A 17160-nucleotide genomic window follows, 5' to 3' on the forward strand; every position below is an offset into this window, starting at 1 on the left:
CGGTCTGTGGGTCTGTGGGCGGCTGGCAACATCCACCCCGTGACAGGCAGGTCCGGGCCGCGTCCCGGGAGCGCGGACCACCCAGCCAGACCCCTGCTGCTGCCGTGGGGGGCACTGGATCTGATGGACCTCGGGGGGTCAGCTTGGGCTGCCCGGTCCATTTCTATGAGTACGTTTCCAGAATCCTCTGTCACAAGGGATCAGGCTACAGGGAGGATGTTGGAGCACCGCTGGAGGCCAGTGGGAGGGAGAGACGTGATTAAAGACAAATTGGGATCCAGCGTTGCCCAGCTGGGCAGTGGGGTCTGCATGGGAGGCAGTGGGGGGGGGTGCGGGCATGCAGGAGGCCTCGGGCCAGAGGGACCGTGGCCCTGCTCCCGAGTCTCCCACGAGGCCCGGAGGGGCCCAGCCGACGCGCAGGGGTGAGTGTGGGAAGGGCACGAGGCCCTCTCATCACCCTGACTGTTTCCAGGTGATTCTCTCGTAAGAGAGCCAGGCTTGGCCAGCGGGGGGGTCACGACGGGGTTGGATGCCAAGAGGTGTTCCCAGCCGCACGGTCCCCTGCCCCCCACCCCCCGAGGGCGGGGACCCCGGCAGCCCGGGACAGGGACAGGGTGGGAGTGACGTGGCCACCTGGTGCATTCGGCCCGGGGGCCCCCTGGGGGGCTTACTGGGAACCCGCTGCCCCGCCAGCCTTCGATGGCCCACGGGCACTGGGCTGTCTGTGGCCCGACTCCAGGGTGGTTCCCAGAGGCCCCAGGTGCTCCTGGGTTCGGGTTTAGCAGCTGGTTCTGCAGTGGTGTTCGCGGCCTGGTGGGGGGGGGGGCCTCCCCGTCCCCCTCTCCCCTGCCGCGGCCTCCGCGTGACCCCCTCCCGCCCCTCCCGTCCCCAGGCGAGCACTGCGAGGTGAGCGCGCGCTCCGGCCGCTGCGCCAGCGGCGTGTGCAAGAACGGCGGCACCTGCGTGAACCTGCTGGTCGGCGGCTTCCACTGTGTGTGCCCCCCCGGCGAGTTCGAGAGGCCCTACTGCGAGGTGACCACCAGGAGCTTCCCGCCGCAGTCCTTCGTCACCTTCCGCGGCCTGAGGCAGCGCTTCCACTTCACCGTGGCCCTCGCGTGAGTCCCTGCGTGTCCCCGAGATGCCTCCTGTGGGCGGCGGTTAGGGAGGCGGCGCTGCGTCTCCGCGCACCCCTCCGTCGGATGGGGTGACATCGGAGCCCGTCCACGGGGCCTCTGGGAGTCGGGTCGCCCTGGCCGGCGCTGGCTGCAGGACCGCGTGCAGATGGAGGATGTGGGCTCCTTGTTCAAAAATTAAGAATTTCCAGTTAGCGACAGCAGAGCACCAGCAGGCGCGGGGCCCTGTTTGCCGGCCCAGCTCACATGCCCGTGACGCCGGCCCTGACTGCCCTGGTCCTGCTCACCTGCCGCCACGTGGGCACCCCTGCCATCCAGGGGGCCAGAGGTGGAGGGCAGGTGCCCAGCAGGCTTGGGAGTGAGACTCCAGGTAGGCTCCTGCTGTGCCCCCCGTGGGCTGGGAAGCTGCGGGTGGGCGGCCTCAGCCCTGTCAGCCTGGCCCCTTAACCTGTACCAGGAGGATGCAGGGGACTGTGTGCTGTGGCCATCCTTTTATTTTTGCATCTTTTTCTCCAAGAGAATTTAGATTTAACTTTTAAAAATCTGTTGTTTCCACTGTAAAGATTTGTATTACGTTCAACTGAGAACAGGGTGTGTTTTGTATTTGGTCAGCGTTGAGGGGGCCCTTTAGGGGAATGCGGCATCCCGTGTTGCCCAGACCCAGACGCTCCCTCCGAGCTGCCCTTTGGAGAACGAACGGGGCATCTCAGGGCTGGGTGGGGCGGGCACCTCTCCTGGGGGTCCTGCCCCTGAGCAGGTGAGGGGTGTGGGGCAGGCAACAGGCCCCACGTGGTACTGAGGTGAGCCCACCCGGGCAGCCCTCCATCTCACCCCCCTCCCCGTCTCCGTCAGGTCCTGCGAGTCCCGCAACCTCCCGTCTCCCCTGTCGGCCACTGCTCTCCCAGCTTCCAGCACCTTGGCCCCGGCCACCGTGCTCTCCCCCTGGGGAACACCAGTGGTGTCATCTGCTCTCAGCCCGAGTCAGGCGGGTCCCTGTCCCACAGTCCTGCCGGGCCTGCCTGCCACCTGGGGTAAAACCCAAGCTTCTTAATAGGGCGCACGGTGGCCCCTGTGTGCTGACCCCTGGGGACCCCCGATTCGGGCACCTTGCACGCTGTGACGTGGCGCCCTCACCTCGTGATGCTCTGGACCTGCCCAGCCTCGCACAGGCGTTTCCTCGGCCTCTCCTGCCGGCCCGCCCAACGGCGGCTGCTTCCTTCAGGAAGCCCCCCTGACCCAGGCCAGGCCGCGCCTGCATTCCAGCTCCGGCCGGACGTCTGGTCATCGCCTGCCTGTCGGCTGCCTCCAGACTCTGATGTCCCCGCTTGCAGGGTCAGGCCCCTGTCCACCCTGACTGCCCCGAAAGAAAGGCCCAGATGAGAGCACTTGGTTAACACGGGGGCTTGGGTCATTGGCGGGTTTTCTACACTGAGGCTCAGATCTTTTTGCCCCAAACCCGTCCTCCACACTGGCTCGTAGCTTGGGGGTGGGAACTCAGGCCAGATTTCCTGATCCTGGTTTTTTTCCTGCTTGTCAGGTGATTTGATTGGGCTGAAGTCTCCAAAGCAGATGTGTGTCCTTTTGAAACCTTCAAATGGCCACGTGGGCTCCCTGGCTGGGGTCTGGGGGCCTCCGCTCCAGGGCTGCTGTGCCTGACCACCTGCTGGCCCGAAGCTCCTCAGGGGCTTCTTGTCCTATGTCCTGACACCCAGGTGCCCCGGGGAGCACTGGCGGGTAGTTCCATTCTCACAAAGCGTGAGCGCCCAGTGCTCCCCACCGTGGCCCCAAGACATTGGCCGGGGGGCTCCCGCTTTCCCAGGGGAGGGGCTCTTTGGCCTGGTGGGGGTTGGAGGAGGTTGAGTTGCAGAGGGCGCACATTCGGGCCTTCCGAGTGGCCTGCAGTGTCTGCTGGGATCTCTGCGGAGGCGGGCAGACCCCTGTGCCCACCTTGCCCTGCCGCAGCCCCTTGGTACATTCTCGGGCTCAGACATCTGCATGGGGTGCAGACGGCGTCCTCTTGGAGGATGTTCTGTTTAGAGGGACTGGTCCTGGTGAAATACCTCCTGGGCTCTGCCCGACTCATCACGGGCTTCAGCGTGGATGGGCTCTGAGCTGGCCCTGCCCTGGCACCTCACCCGTCAGGCCCATTTCCTACTCACAGGAACCTTCAGAGCTGGTACCGCTGTTCTCCCCATCTCGCAGGCGAGGAACCTGCTGCAGGTCATAGGCTGGCTGGTGGGACCCCCAGGGCTTGCCTGTAGCCCGCGCTCTTAATCTCCCGCCCCCCCTTACTCTCCCCCATAAATCATACAGCCCAGGGCCTCTCATCCTGATTTGCAGGCATTTCTCACATTCTGGCCTCTCCCTCAATTTTCCCTGGAGACCAGCTTTAATAAGATGGCAAGCGCGGCTGTCATCCGTGGAGCCTGTGTGTGTGCCGGCCACCAGCTCATGGTTCTGTTTCTGATCCTTAGAGCATCGCCCCCTTTCCTGGGAACTTGGAAGAGGGCAGGAGGGAGTCACAGCTCTGGTCAGCCCCCTGGGCCCGGCTGCAAGGCGGGCAGTATTGTTTGATTCTAAGAGTAGTTATTTTTTCAAATTAGTTAATTAATTAACTCGGCTGCATCGGGTCTTTGTTGTGGTGCGCGGGCTTCTCATTGCCGTGGCTTCTCTTGTTGCGGAGCATGGGTTCTAGGCACGTGGGCTTCAGCAGTTGTGGTACGTGGGCTCAGTAGTTGTGTCTCTCAGGCTCTAGAGCGCAGGCTCGGTAGTTGTGGTGCACGGGCTTAGTTGCTCCATGGCACGTGGGATCTTCCTGGACCAGGGCTTGAACCTGTGTCCCCTGCATTGGCAGGCGGATTCTTAACCACTGCGCCACCAGGGAAGCCCCTAAGAGCAGCTTTGAGGTTTGGGCCATTGGGAGCCCTGCTGTTTTGAGGTGATGGCCCGCATTTTGGTTCAGGGTTCAGGGCTCCACCACGCCCTGTGAGGCGGCTAGCGAGGGTCCGTCTCCACGGGTGTCGTGAGGGCTCGTGTGAGCTGGCACGTGCCGTCCCGTTCTCTCGCTGGGCCTCCGAGCCAGGCCGAGGTCCTGCGCTGCCTGCTCCTGACGCCAGGTCCCCGCCCTCCGCCCCAAGCCCTGTGCTCCAGAGGCCACCATGTGGGCACAGCCTCCAGGAGGAGGGCCCCTCCCTCGTTGGGACCCCAGGCCACTCTGCGTCCCAAGCCGTTGGATGTTGAGAACAGCAGGCTTCTGTGGGTGCCTGCCCCCCACATCAGAGGTGCCCTGTGTCTTCCGGCAAACACGTCGGTGGCACGTGGTTTTGTTGTCTACCTGGCCACGGCCACCTGCCACCTGGGCGTGGGCGGCAGCCCCCTGTGGCAGGCAGTGCAGCGAGTAAGCTGCAGGAGGCTGACCTGAAAGGCGACCAGAGTGCTGGTAGGGGCGCCCACAGACGCAGCGGCCGGCACACATGCTGGAAACCAGCAAAGGACACCTGGCAGCTCCAGCCTCAGAGAAGCTAAAGAATAGTGGTGTTTGATTGTGTCCGCGCTGTGTGGTGTGTGACCCCTTGCTCCTCAGATCTAGTGTTTTGGATGATCACACGTGACAGCAGTTTATGGACGATTTCCGATACGCCTGGTGACGGCTAGAAGGTCGGGTCCGATGGCGCATCAGGGAGTTTTGCTTCAAGAGCAAAATCATAAAGAGTCGTCCCAGAACCTGGGCAGAAGGACGATTGTGTACCGGGACTGTGGTTGCTCCGGCGTAGGGCCGGGGGGGAGCTGGGCCTGCTGCCTCCTGAGGGGCGCACCGTGAGAAAGGTGGGCTGGGGCACCGGGCCAGGGCTTTTGTTTCAGGCGGTTTCTTTCGAAGCTGCTTCTCCTCTTTCTGGTTTCTGTTTGCCAAGGGTCCGGGCTCTGGGACGGCTTGGCCCCCTGGTCCCCGCCTCCCTGTCCCCACCCTTTGTTCTCTGTCTTCCCTGGCCCCTCCCCAGGCCTCGGTTTCTGTTTCTGGCCTCTCCCCTTTCCACTTGCGCTGTTCAGACCCGCCCGTGGCCCTGGATCCCTTCTGCGGCTCACCCGCCCCAGCAGCGTTGGGGGGCCTGCCCCGAGGGCCGTTCAGCAGCGACCACCCCCGCACCAGCTCCCACCTTGGTCCAGAGAGAGACCCAGAACAGGGAGACCCACCAAAGGGACGTGAGTCTGGGGTCGGGTGCATCCCAGTCTTCATTCACCTCTTCTTCTACCTGCTCACTCCACATCCAGAGCCCCCATTTTGCCGTGCAGGTGTTTGTCCTCAGTGCTTGCTGCCTTCTCAGCCAAGGGGATGCGAGGTCTGGGCGGGAACTGTCAGTTGTACGCATGTAACTCGAGGAAGAGGCGGAGGTCAGATGCCTGAGGCTGGTTCTGACAGACTCCTGCCACCTAAAAATGGATAAACCAACCTGGAATCAAAGGAAAGAATTTCCCCCACTTAATCTCCCATGAGAGAGACATCCAGCTAGTTCAGGAAACAGTCCCGAGTTCACTCCGGAGGTTTGCGGGTTCTCTGTAACCAGGGTGACCAGGGGGCCTCGTGGTGACTTGGTGTGTCGGGGACACTCAGGTCGTATGGAGGTGGCTTCCTTGGGGGGCGGGGGAAGGATTTCTGAGGCTATTTGTCTTTTGTTGGAGTAAGTTGGTTTTTTACTCTGAATGCTTCAAGTCTGACGAGCCTGTTCGTTTTCATGCATCCGTTGGTTCACGCGGGCCGCCATCCGTCCGTGGATCCAGCTCGTGGGTATTAAGCGCTTGTGTGGACCAGGTTCTGTTTTGGTCTCGGGGATGCAGCCGTGAGCGAGAGTCAGCATCCCTCCCCTTAAAGGATCACACGTTCTTATAAACCAGCAAGTGAGCAGGGTAATTGCAGAAGTAAAATGAGTGATGTGATAGACTGTGGGGTGAGGGGCACACTTCAGATAAAGTGAGTTGGGGAAAGCACAGCTGGAGTGACATCTGGGAGATCTGCAGAGCCAGGGAAGATCATTCCCCATATGGGGGGGACAGCAGGTGCAAAGGCCCGGGGGCAGGGAAGGGTGTAGGGCTTGGGAACAAAAGGACGCGGTGTGGCTAGCGTGTGGTGGTGGAGACGAGGGGCGTAGGCCCTGGGCTGTCGTCAGCACCTGCGTCCCTGTGCCTGGGGCACGTACGCGGGGCATGCCTCCGGGAGTAGAAGATGCCCTGCTCGCATTTGCTGTCCAAACATTTCCAGTTGGTACAGTGGCTGTGTCATCCTTCTAGACTGCTGTGCAAATGGAATCTTGTTACCTGTACAGGTCGTGGTAACCAAATCCCCCCCTGCAATCTGCGCTGCCCCTTCCAGAAAAGAACATCGCTAATCAGGTTTTATGGGCTGTCAACCCCTGAGGTGAAAAAAAGAGGACCAGGGGCCAGAGTCTTTGCTGAGTGCACCCATGGTCTCACCCACTCTGGCCAGGCTTGTCGCCCTGGGCAGCCTCTTGTTCCCCCACTCCCGGGCCACCTGCAGACCTTCCACCCTGGGGTCATTCATTGTGTGACGTGCTTCCCCTCGGCCCCCCAGGTTCGCCACCCAGGAGAGGAATGCCCTGCTGCTGTATAACGGCCGCTTCAACGAGAAGCACGACTTCATCGCCCTGGAGATCGTGGACGAGCAGGTGCAGCTCACCTTCTCAGCAGGTAAAGCCTCCTGTGCAGGAGGGAGCCCCCCTTGGAGCACGTCCCGGGTTCTTCTTTGGTTAAAACCACCCCATTGGGACTTCCCTGGAGATCCAGTGGTTAGGACTCCACGGTTCCACTGCAGGGGGCGCAGGTTTGATCCTGGTTGGGGAACTAAGATCCCGCAAGCCTCAAGCCACAGCCAAAAGAAACCCCAAAACCACCCCATCCTGTGCAGCACCTTCAAGCGTGCTGACCCACTGGTCCCTATGGGAGAAATCCAGAACGCACAAAGATGTTCCTTGCACCGTTGTTTATAAGACACAAGCTCAAATTTCCAAAACCTAGGGAATCATTGACGGGTGCTGTTGCCTCTGTAGGTTGAAAATATTGACAAAGCCATTAAACGTGTTTTCCTGGTTGTTGGAAAGAACATTCGTCCAGACTGTGAGAAGGACTTTTAGCCTTAGTGGTCTGTTCACCTCTCTTTTTCTCTCTGGACCTCCCCGCTCCCGGCAGGTGAGACCACGACAACGGTGGCGCCGCAGGTTCCCGGGGGCGTGAGTGACGGGCGGTGGCACTCGGTGCAGGTGCAGTATTACAACAAGGTAGGACCTGCGCCATCCCCCCCCCCCCCCCCCCACATCCCCTAGCCGGGGCGGCTCGCAGCGGGCCCTGGCAGCTTTTCGGTCTTTAGACATTTATACTCTGAAATTTAAATAAATATGCTGGTTGAAAAAGTTATTTAGGAAATGAACATTTGTTGAGAGTCTGTGTAAAGATACCCAAGCCCTGCACTGGGGCGGATCCTCCCCCAGGGAGCGCTGGGCGGGGAGACACAGGGACCCCAGAGATCCCCCTGCCTTGAGGGGAGGACACAGAAAAGAGCTTATTCACTGCAGCTGCCCCGGCTGAGTCATTACTGGTGGCTAAAGTTCCAGGCCATTCAAACACAGTTCCAAAGCCCACATCATCCACTCTTACCCGGAGGAAACCCGAGAGTCAGAAGGCTCTCCTAGGAAATGCTGTGGCGGTCTGGGCGTTTTAGGGGGTTTCCTTTCATTTTGCTGTTTATTAGCTTGTAAGGAAACTCCTTGGTGGTTTTTGCATCAAAATGCCCCACTTCCCATTGCTGTGGTTTTTGCAGACCACTCTTTTTTTCCCTCCTGGGAGACTCCAGGGCGCCTCCCCCTTGTTGAACCCCCCGCCCCCGCCCCAGGCCTCCGCATGGCTGGGGCCAGACAAGGGGTCCCCCCCGCCCACTGTAAGAAATACACCCACGGAGGAAGAGCGCCTTCTGTCTTTCCCATCTACTGCCTTTCAGGTTTTGGACACAGTGGTGATGGGCGATCCCCTCCCACCACGTGGGCCTGAGGTCTGTGTGTCACACCGACCCCTCCCTCTCTCTGTCCTTCGCCCCGGCCGTCCTCGGCTGTCCCTCTGCCTCCTGTACGTCTGGCTCACCCTAGACGTCTCATTTCTGCATCACCCTGAATACACAGGCCGCAGCAGCAATCACCCCGCACGGTGGCCGTGGTTTTTGTCCCCAGTCTGTAGACGGGAGCTGACCCTGTCCCCCGGCCTAGGATAGAAGCCAGGCAGGTTCTGACTCGGGGGTGGAACCCTGTGCCGTGTTTGTGATGAGGGCACGGAGAGGTGCTGGAGGGGTCAGGGCGCAGGTCTGAAGCGACGCGGGGGCCGGTGCTCCTCTCGGGATTTTGAGGACCAAGCAGAGAGTGTTCGCAGGTGCCTGGGACGGGGTCTGGGCTACCGCAGCCCCCAGGATGCCCTGCTGCCCTCATTCCTGTTACCCCTGGGGCCGTGGTCTTGGCAGGGCCCGGGCCACTTGATGCAGGGCCGTGTGAGCGAGTTAAGGAAGGTGGGGTAGGGACTGGGCCGGGGCCGGAGGAAGGCGACGCGCCACCAGAGACACCCGTGCAGACACACGTGAGCTGTCCCGCCTCCAGCGCTGGGGTCTGCTGCTGCAGCTCCGCCCCCGTGGCTGTTTGGGACAATTACTAGCCGGTGTGAGGTGCGCCTTGCGTGGCTGCTGTGCAAGACGGTGGGGGCGGTGGGACCCTGAGAGCCTCCCCTCCTGCTGACCTCCGGGGGCACAAGGATGGATGGATGCGCTTGGGTTTTTCTTCCATGATGTCTTAACCCACACACATCCTTTCCCTGATTGCTACCCGTGGGCCTCTCTCACCCGATTTACTGGCCCAAGAACAGAGGGACCCGCCCGGGCTCCCCCAGGTGAATTCTTCTGCCCCTACAACCTGCTCAGGGTCAGATGGTTTCTGCCCTGGAGACGGTCTCCCCGACAGCCATTCTCTCACGATGAGGCAGCCGAGGGACGGCAGCTCTCACCTGCACACAGGTACAGAGCCTGTGCCCCAGCGCCCTGAAGGGCCAGGAGCCCTGAGGCCGGGACTGCGCCCTGTGCGCCTCTGTGTCCCCATAGCACAGGGCACAGTCCTGCTGAGCACAGGAACTGTTGCATCTGATGTCGGGGCCTGGATCTGCTCCAGCCAGCAGGACAGCGGACGGACCCCTGATTCCTCTGTCCACATCGTTCTCTGTTCACATCGTTGGGACGGACCCCTGATTCCTCTGTCCACATCGTTCTCTGTCCACATCGTTGGGACGGACCCCTGATTCCTCTGTCCGCATCGTCATGATGGCTGTCCCGTGTCTGGGCAGGACCAACAAGCAGATGTGTCGGCACCAGAGCTCTTGCGAGGCTGGCCACTCCTGGCCCAAGGATGGGGACAAGGAGTCAGTGGTTTTCTGGCTCAAACACATTCACGCTTTTTTAGGATGTTGCACACGCCTCGAGTAGAAAGAAGGAAAAGTAAGAGTCACAGTGGACACTCTGGCCCACCTGCTGCTCTGGGGCAGGTGGCTGCCACGTGCCAAGGGTGCCACGCCCCGCAGTCTGGCCTTCGCACACCTCTGAGCTCTCAGCCGTTGGCCTCCCTCCTCCCCTGCCGGCAGGGCCGGGTCGCCAGGGATGGGCGGTCCCGGTGGTGTGTGCCTCCTGGGGGCTGTGCACCTGGGGGCTGGCCAGGGTGCAGGCCCGTCAGGATGGGCCGAGGGGGCCCTCTGAGGCCCTGCTTCATGTCAGGGAAGCAAAGGAAGCACACGCGGTGCACTTTCCCTCCTGCTTGTATGGGGAGCACATCTCCCAGGGCTGGCTGAAGACTTACGGCTCGGGCCGCGTCTGCCTTGGTTGCCTCACCAGCACACCTGCGCATGGCGTGTTCCCGAGTCACCGGCCCATGGCTGAAGCAGCAGCCTGTCACAGTTGAGCAGAGACGGAACCTCTGGCTCGGCCAGCTCCGCGCGGGTCCAAAGGCACCCATCATCCGTGACCATCGTCCTGCGTGCAGGAAGTGCCACACGGGCCTGTCTGCTCGCAGCGACCCGCCGGGGGCACGGAGGAGTGAACTCACTCCTGAAGGGCCCGCGGGATGTCCCCGGGGGAAGGAAGGAGGAGCCCGCGAGAGAGGACACGCAGTGCAGGTGGATCCCTGCCTCCCACTGCTTCCGTTCCCAGGGCCGGCCTTTCAGCAGCACCTGAAGCAGACCCTCAGCACGGGATTAGGCCTTTCCTCTCCTGCCAGCTCAGCTATTTCCTCTCCTGCCCGAGGCTGTTTGATGGAGGAAACCAAGCAGCTGGCACGTAGACCCTGAGGCCTCCCTGTTGTGGTTCCCGGCACACAATGGGAAGTGCGCCGGATCACGGACATCTGTCTCCTGGGAGCTTTGAGTCTCGGAGCCTGAGGCGCTCACGTGTCCAGATGCAGAGCCATCCTCGCCTGTGGCTGGGGCCGGGCAGGGCTTGGCAGGTAGGGAGCGGTTGGGTGGGGGGGACCTGGCCCTCATGAGGATGCGGCTAGAGGGGCAGGAAGGAGGGCGGCTCTGAAAGTGGTCTGGGAGGGGTGGGTCGCTCTGCCCTGCAGGCATCAGTTTTATCGTGTCTGGTCCTTAGGGCGGGTCCTGTGTGGGACCCTCTCCACCTCTGCTGGGGCCCTGGAGCCTGTCCGACTATGTTGCCAGTCACCCCCGCTCCCCCGGGAAACCGGGATGGTCCTAGGAGGGCTTATCACCAAAGGAGGGAAGGGTGTGGGGCACCTGTGACGGGCAGTGCAGGACCCGGGGCTGGGACAGCCCTTAGGCCGAGAGGAACCAGGGCAGAGGGCAGAATGGAACCCAGACAGGAGGAGTCCTGGAGAGAAGCCACCTGTGGGCAGAAGTGACCTCCTGATGCCTCTCCCCGCCATCCCTCCCATCTCCTGTTAGGCTCCCTGTGGGCCGAAGGCAGCCAGAAACCAGAGGACCCTTGGTACGGTCATACGGGCTGGCTTCCCAGACAGGGAGCCGGGCAAAGGCAGTTTACTTTTTTGTTGTTGTTGGCTTGGTGGCATTTTAAGTAAGAAGGTCTGGTGCCCTCTGGAGCTGGGCGTTTTCCTGGGAAGGTATTTTAAAGGCGGACACTTTGTACAAACATGTCGAACTCCGTCAAGCGCAGGTGGAACCCAAAGCCCCACCGCCCACACCCGCCTGTGGAGGTTTGGGGAGGATTTGGAGGATTTGTGGTCATCACTTTGTCGTAGATGTGCTTTTTTTTCCAAGGGTATTGTGCACGATAGGTAAACACTTTCCCCGCCAACTTTCAAAAGAGTGAATGTGCCTGGTGGAAGAGTCTGTGCAGATTGTTCCGAGATGGTAGCTTTGTATAGATCGTTCGAAAATGATTTCTTCGCACTTGGAACTCGGGTTTGGTGGTAGTCAGGGCTCTTTGGGGTGTCTGTCCTTCCCCCTCACCCTTGGGTGTCAGAATGTCTGTGTAGAGTCCCCGGGGACTGTGGGGAGGGAGAGAAGCATCTTCCTTTGGAAGCAGCTATGACGTGGCATCTCCACTCTTCCTGGGGAGGACGCCTGGGAGGACAGTCACTCACTCACTGAGCACCTACTGTGAGCCTGGCGGGGCTCTCACACCGGGTGTCTGGAGGGATTACGTGGAGGCCCTCGCCTTATCTGGAAGCCCAGTCTGGTGTTGGGGGTGTGGACACATCATCCAGGAGGATCCTGGGTGGGGCCTCGGCAGGCATGGCCTGTTCTGGTGCGAGTGATTCTGAGATGACAAGGGTTGTCTTTGGTCCAGCGCTGAAAGCATCTTCATGAAGTGAGAGCCCTGGCTGAGCTGCTTCTCTCAAGTGTTAGCATCCTCTGCTTCTCACTAAGCAGAGCATCCCAGTGCTTGAGAGTCCCATGACCTTGGGGAAGGGGCCGCTGGTACAAGGTTCATTAGGGACTGCTCCACCCCGGCTGCACTTCACACTTGGCTTGTTCAAGTCATTCATAACCTCTTGGGTCTCTGTCCCACGTTACATTCCAGGGGTTCCAGCGAAGTGGGCTGTGCATGGGGTGGTGCAGAGCAATGTGATCCCCCATGCCCACCGCCCCCCGGGGTCTCTCTCTGCTTCAGCAAATGTTCCAGAAAACTCAAGGGTTTCTACCCAGAATCTTGTTTCAGACTGGTCTTGGTGGACGTTCTCCTGGGGCCCTGCAGACCTGCTGTGGTTTAACAGCATGTGGCTCCCTGGGTATGGCTGCCTGGCCTCCCTCTTCCCTCCCTGCAGCCCTTCCTTCATGCCTTTGTTCATTCATTAATAAGTGGAGCCGTTATTGAGTGCCTCCTGTGTGCCAGGCACTGTTTAGGGTACAGGGATATACAGAGGACAAAAGAGATGAAACTCTATTGCTGTCCAGGAACGGATGTTCCAGAGAATGTGGGGGAGGGGGCGAGTAGAGAAGAGGAGAAGGGGAGAGGGAGGGAGGGAGGGAGGGAGAAGGGCCATTTTACCCACAGAACTCTGGATTCTTTTAATAAAGAAGGGTATTTAGAAACCAAGATTCAGGTGCTGCATAGACGTATTGCTCCTAGGATGCCTCACTCCCAGACTCTCTCACTGGGCAGAGCTAGGACGTGTCTCCGTGTATATATGTATGTATAGGTATGTGTGCTCATACAGACACATACTGAAATTCATTTTTATTTACATCTCTACTTATTGAAAACCTTGAATTCCATTCCAACACTACAGAGTCATTCTCGTTTTTTCTCCTTCCATATTTATCACTCTTTTCTTGCTCAGTGAGAAACCTTGTTCCCACGATCCTCATTATAGTGATTTATTTTCTCAATCCATCATTATTTAAACAGTCTTCCAACAGCATCAGTCTGCCACCTCACTTAGCTGCTGTCCTTGATCACCCTCAGCCCTCACCAGGCTGCCTCCCCTGCTGTCCTTCTCATTCAGCCTCAGCCTTGTGAGCTGCTACCCCTCTCAGCCCTGAATCTACTGACTGACTCCAACAGGTGCTGGGAGCAAGGGGCCTTCAAAGAGATTTGATGGAAGTATTCAATTATTCTGAAAAGGGAGGAAGGAGAGAAGGAAGGAAGTTTGTTTAAAATTTTTTTAATTTAAAGGGAATGAAAATACAAAATACCAAGATATGTGGGATGCAGGTAGAGCAGTGCTGAGAGGGAAATTCATAGCATCACATATTTATATTAGAAGAGAGGATAAGTCTCAAGTGAATAATCTAAGTTCCCAACTCAAGAACTTCCAAAAATAAGGGCAAAATAAACCCAAAGCAAGTAGATGGAAAGAAAGAATAAAGATAAGAGCAGAAACCAGTGGTTTTTAAAGCAGGAAAACAACAGAAAGAATCAATGAAACAAAGAGCTTTGGGAAAATCAATAATGTTGTCAAACTTCTAGCAAGACTTACTCCCCCCCCCCCAAAAAAAAAAGAGAGAGAGAAGAGAGATTACTAGTATCAGGAATAAACTCTCAGTTCCTCAAAAAACACAAGCTACCACAACTCAACCAACATGAAATAATTCTAATAACTACGTTAGTATTAAGGAAATTGAATTTGTATTTTAAAAACTCCCCAGAATGAAATCTCTAGGCTCAGGTGGTTTCACTGGAGAATTCTACCAAATGTGTAAAGAGTTACACCAATTCTATACAGTCTCTTTCAGAAAATAAAAGAGGGAACACTTCCCAGTCCATTCTGTGAAGTTAGTGTTACCCTAAGACCCAAATCAGACAAAGACAGCACCAAAAAAACTACAGGCCAGGATCCCTCATGACTGCGGCTGCAACTCACTTTTACAGATGTTCACAGCAGCTCTTTCCCTAACATTCCCAAACTGGAAACCTCCCAGAAGGCCCCTGCGGGTGAATGGTTAAGCGGACTGTGTACACCCACACCACGCAACTCGGAATACTATTCAGTAATAAGAAGGGACGAACTGCTGATACACATAAGAGAAAAATGTGCTGAGCAGGGAAAGCCAGTCTCATGAGCTTGTGTCCTGCGTGAGTCCATCTGTACAACATTCTCGAATGACAGAATGATGGAATTGGTTGCCTGGGAAGTCGTTGCCTGGGGTGGGGGTGGGAGGGAAGTGGGTGTGGCTGTGAAAGGGCAACAGGTGGGGCCCTCGTGGTGATGGAATGTTCTATATCCTGATGGTATCAGTGTCCACATCTGGGCTGTGATGCATGTTATACTGTCACTCTGCAGGGTGTTGACCGTTGGTGGAAACTGGGTAAAGAGCACATGGGATCCGTTATTTTTTAGAATTGCATGTGCATCTAAAATGAACTCAAGAAGTTAATTAAAAGAACTTTGAAAGATACACAAATATGTGCTGGCATACACACATTTTTTTTCTTACGGGTACCCTCCTCCCCGCAAAACAAATCCATCAACAGCACACACCAGGCAGCTGTGCTGGGTCAGAAACCATCCCAAGCGTGATATCTTAAAACATCAGATATTTATTATTCCTGTGATTGGGTGACAGGAGGCATTGTTGCAGCTCTTTTTTCAAACAGTCTGCCGCGCCTGGATACCTTTGGGAATAAGGTGGATGACAGTTTTTTTGCAATATTTTACGTTTCCCGTTTTTTATTAAAGAATACAACAGGAGTCATCTGGGTGATGGGATCATGAACTTTTTTTTTTCTTCTTTTAAATGTTTTGCTTAGAAAATCATTTGATTTAAAGAATGTACAAGATAAGGAAGCTAAACATTTTAAAAGTGTAGGTAAGCGTTTGCCAAGAACATCAGACCGTTATGGTGGAGACGGCCAGGCAGGCGCGTTGCTGTGCCCGTGTCTGCACCGGGGTCTTCTCAGCCTTGCTCCTCCCCCTGACGGGGGGTGCCAGTGTGGACACGTCGCGGATGAGTCTGTGGGGCCGAGGAGTCTGTGGGACGCCCCCCACGCGCTCATTTCCTGCTGGGCAGCTTCACGCGTTCACGTTCAGGTCCCCAGTCTGGGGTGTGAATCATGTTTCTCTCTGGCTGTGTTTCCTCCTTCCTAGTCCAGTTTCTCGGGACAGGAGTGGCCTCTGTTGTGTCCGGGCCCGTTGGGTCGTCGATAAATGTCCAACATCAACGCTCCCATCACCGTCGTGGGAGCCCAGCCCGTGGTCCCTGAGGGGGTGGGGCGCCAGCCTGCCGGCAGCCCGGGGAGCTGGGACCGTCGCCTGCTTCCGTTCCAAACACGGCCCCGTCAGACGGCAGAGTCACCTGCTGTGGAAACAGAATCGGTCCCCGGGCCGCACGCAGCCCCACCCTGGGCCCTGCCCCGCGCCTGTCACGGAAAGTCGCCTGCAGCCTGGGGCACCCCCGACGTCACGGCGGCTCCCTGTCTGCTGGCCCCGCTCTCCCACCTGCTGCCCGTGTCACACTCCGTGCAGCCAGCTCACCCCCTTTCACTCCCCTCCAACGCTCTGCAGTGACGTGCTGTCCCCCTCGCCCCCGCTCCCCGGGACCGGCGTGTCACCGCCAAGGTTCTCACACCTGCCCTGGGAGGGGGACGCAGAGGGACGGGGCTGCGGGCCGGCAGCTCTCACCTGCTGGTGCCCTCCTGCTGGTGCCCTCCCTCCCTCCCACCTCCCCAGCCTTTCCAGCCTCGTCCGTGTGTTCTGCCCACCAACTCAGCGCCCCCTCGTCTCCGCCTTCGTCACAGGAGTTCTCAGCAGGACAGCCTCGAGGCCTGCAGGTGGGGGTGGGGAGGCTGGTCAGAAAGGGATCACGGCACGTGGGAGGCCTCGGGGGTCTGTAGGGAGAGGCTGAGGGTCCGGGGGTCGCTTTGCTGCCGTCCAGATTCCGGGGACAGAGAGGAGCCTGTTAGGGTCCCAGCAGGAGCAGGTGGGGGTAGGAGTGTGTGTGTGTGTGTCCTTGTGAGAGAGAGAGTGTGTGTGTGTGTACTCGTGAGTGTGTGTGTGTATACTGTGAGAGTGTGTGTACTTGTGAGAGTGTGTGTGTACTTGTGTGTGTGTGTGTAGTGAGTGTGTGTGTGTGTACTTGTGAGAGAGTGTGTGTGTGTACTCGTGAGTGTGTGTGTAGTGAGTATGTGTATGTGTGTACTTGTGAGAGAGAGTGTGTGTGTGTACTCGTGTGTGTGTGTATACTGTGAGAGTGTGTGTATGTGTGTACTTGTGAGAGAGAGTGTGTGTGTGTACTCGTGAGTGTGTGTGTGTGTACTCGTGAGTGTGTGTGTGTGTACTCGTGAGTGTGTGTGTGTGTAGTTGTGAGAGTGTGTGTATGTGTGTACTTGTGAGAGAGAGAGAGTGTGTGTGTACTCGTGAGTGTGTGTGTGTAGCTGTGAGTGTGCGTGTGCACGTTTCTTGAGAGCCTTTCTCCCTTCATCCGAGGAGGTTTTCTGAAAAGATGGCCTGTGAGCCACAAACCCTCGTTGCCCAGAGTGACTTGTCATTGCCGGAAGCTGTCTGTCCTCTCTCTCCCGGGACCGTGTGGGCTGACCCCGGGAGCCCCTCCCAGGCGCTGGTCCCCCTGCCAAGCAGAGGAGCCCAGGGTGCCCCCTCATCCCTGATCCAGCTGGGAGCAGCTGACGACCAGATTCACAGGCCTCACGGGTGCAGAGACAGAGCTTCTCGTGCGGTGCCTCAGGGTCCCCCACTTTGTGCAGAGCAATTTCTTGCCCACAGAACCCCCCAAAGAAGGAACGTGTTTCCCCAGCTTTCCAAGAAGCTGCTGTTTAAACTGAAAGAAACCTAATCTTGAGCCTGTCATCTGTCACTGGAGACGAGATCCCGTCCGAGCAAATCTGCATAAGCTCCCGGGTTCCCAGAAAACTTGGGGAGCCATCCCGGCCGGGTGGCCACAAACAGAGCACAGTAGCTGGGGGGCTCCCTCTCACCAGCCCAGGAGCTTTGTCTGTGAAGGGCTGGGCCCAGTGGGGGACTGGTGCTGTGCCCTTGGATCTTTTCCAGAGCAAAAGTCCTCCCCACGGAGA

At 58.3% G+C, this 17160-nt stretch overlaps 1 protein-coding gene across 3 annotated transcripts in view; it reads left to right on the plus strand.

The window, feature by feature from the left end:
* Positions 1-17160, plus strand: part of CELSR1 (cadherin EGF LAG seven-pass G-type receptor 1) — a 138940-nt gene that overhangs the window by 66316 nt on the left and 55464 nt on the right. For all 3 annotated transcript variants that reach the window (XM_057740840.1, XM_057740839.1, XM_057740841.1), the window contains 3 exons: positions 893-1115; positions 6718-6833; positions 7332-7420. In XM_057740840.1, the coding sequence (XP_057596823.1) occupies positions 893-1115; positions 6718-6833; positions 7332-7420 (428 nt within the window). The remainder of the gene's footprint in view (positions 1-892; positions 1116-6717; positions 6834-7331; positions 7421-17160) is intronic.

Source organism: Hippopotamus amphibius, chromosome 7 (assembly GCF_030028045.1).
Source record: "Hippopotamus amphibius kiboko isolate mHipAmp2 chromosome 7, mHipAmp2.hap2, whole genome shotgun sequence".
In the NCBI taxonomy this organism is placed as follows: domain Eukaryota; kingdom Metazoa; phylum Chordata; class Mammalia; order Artiodactyla; family Hippopotamidae; genus Hippopotamus; species Hippopotamus amphibius.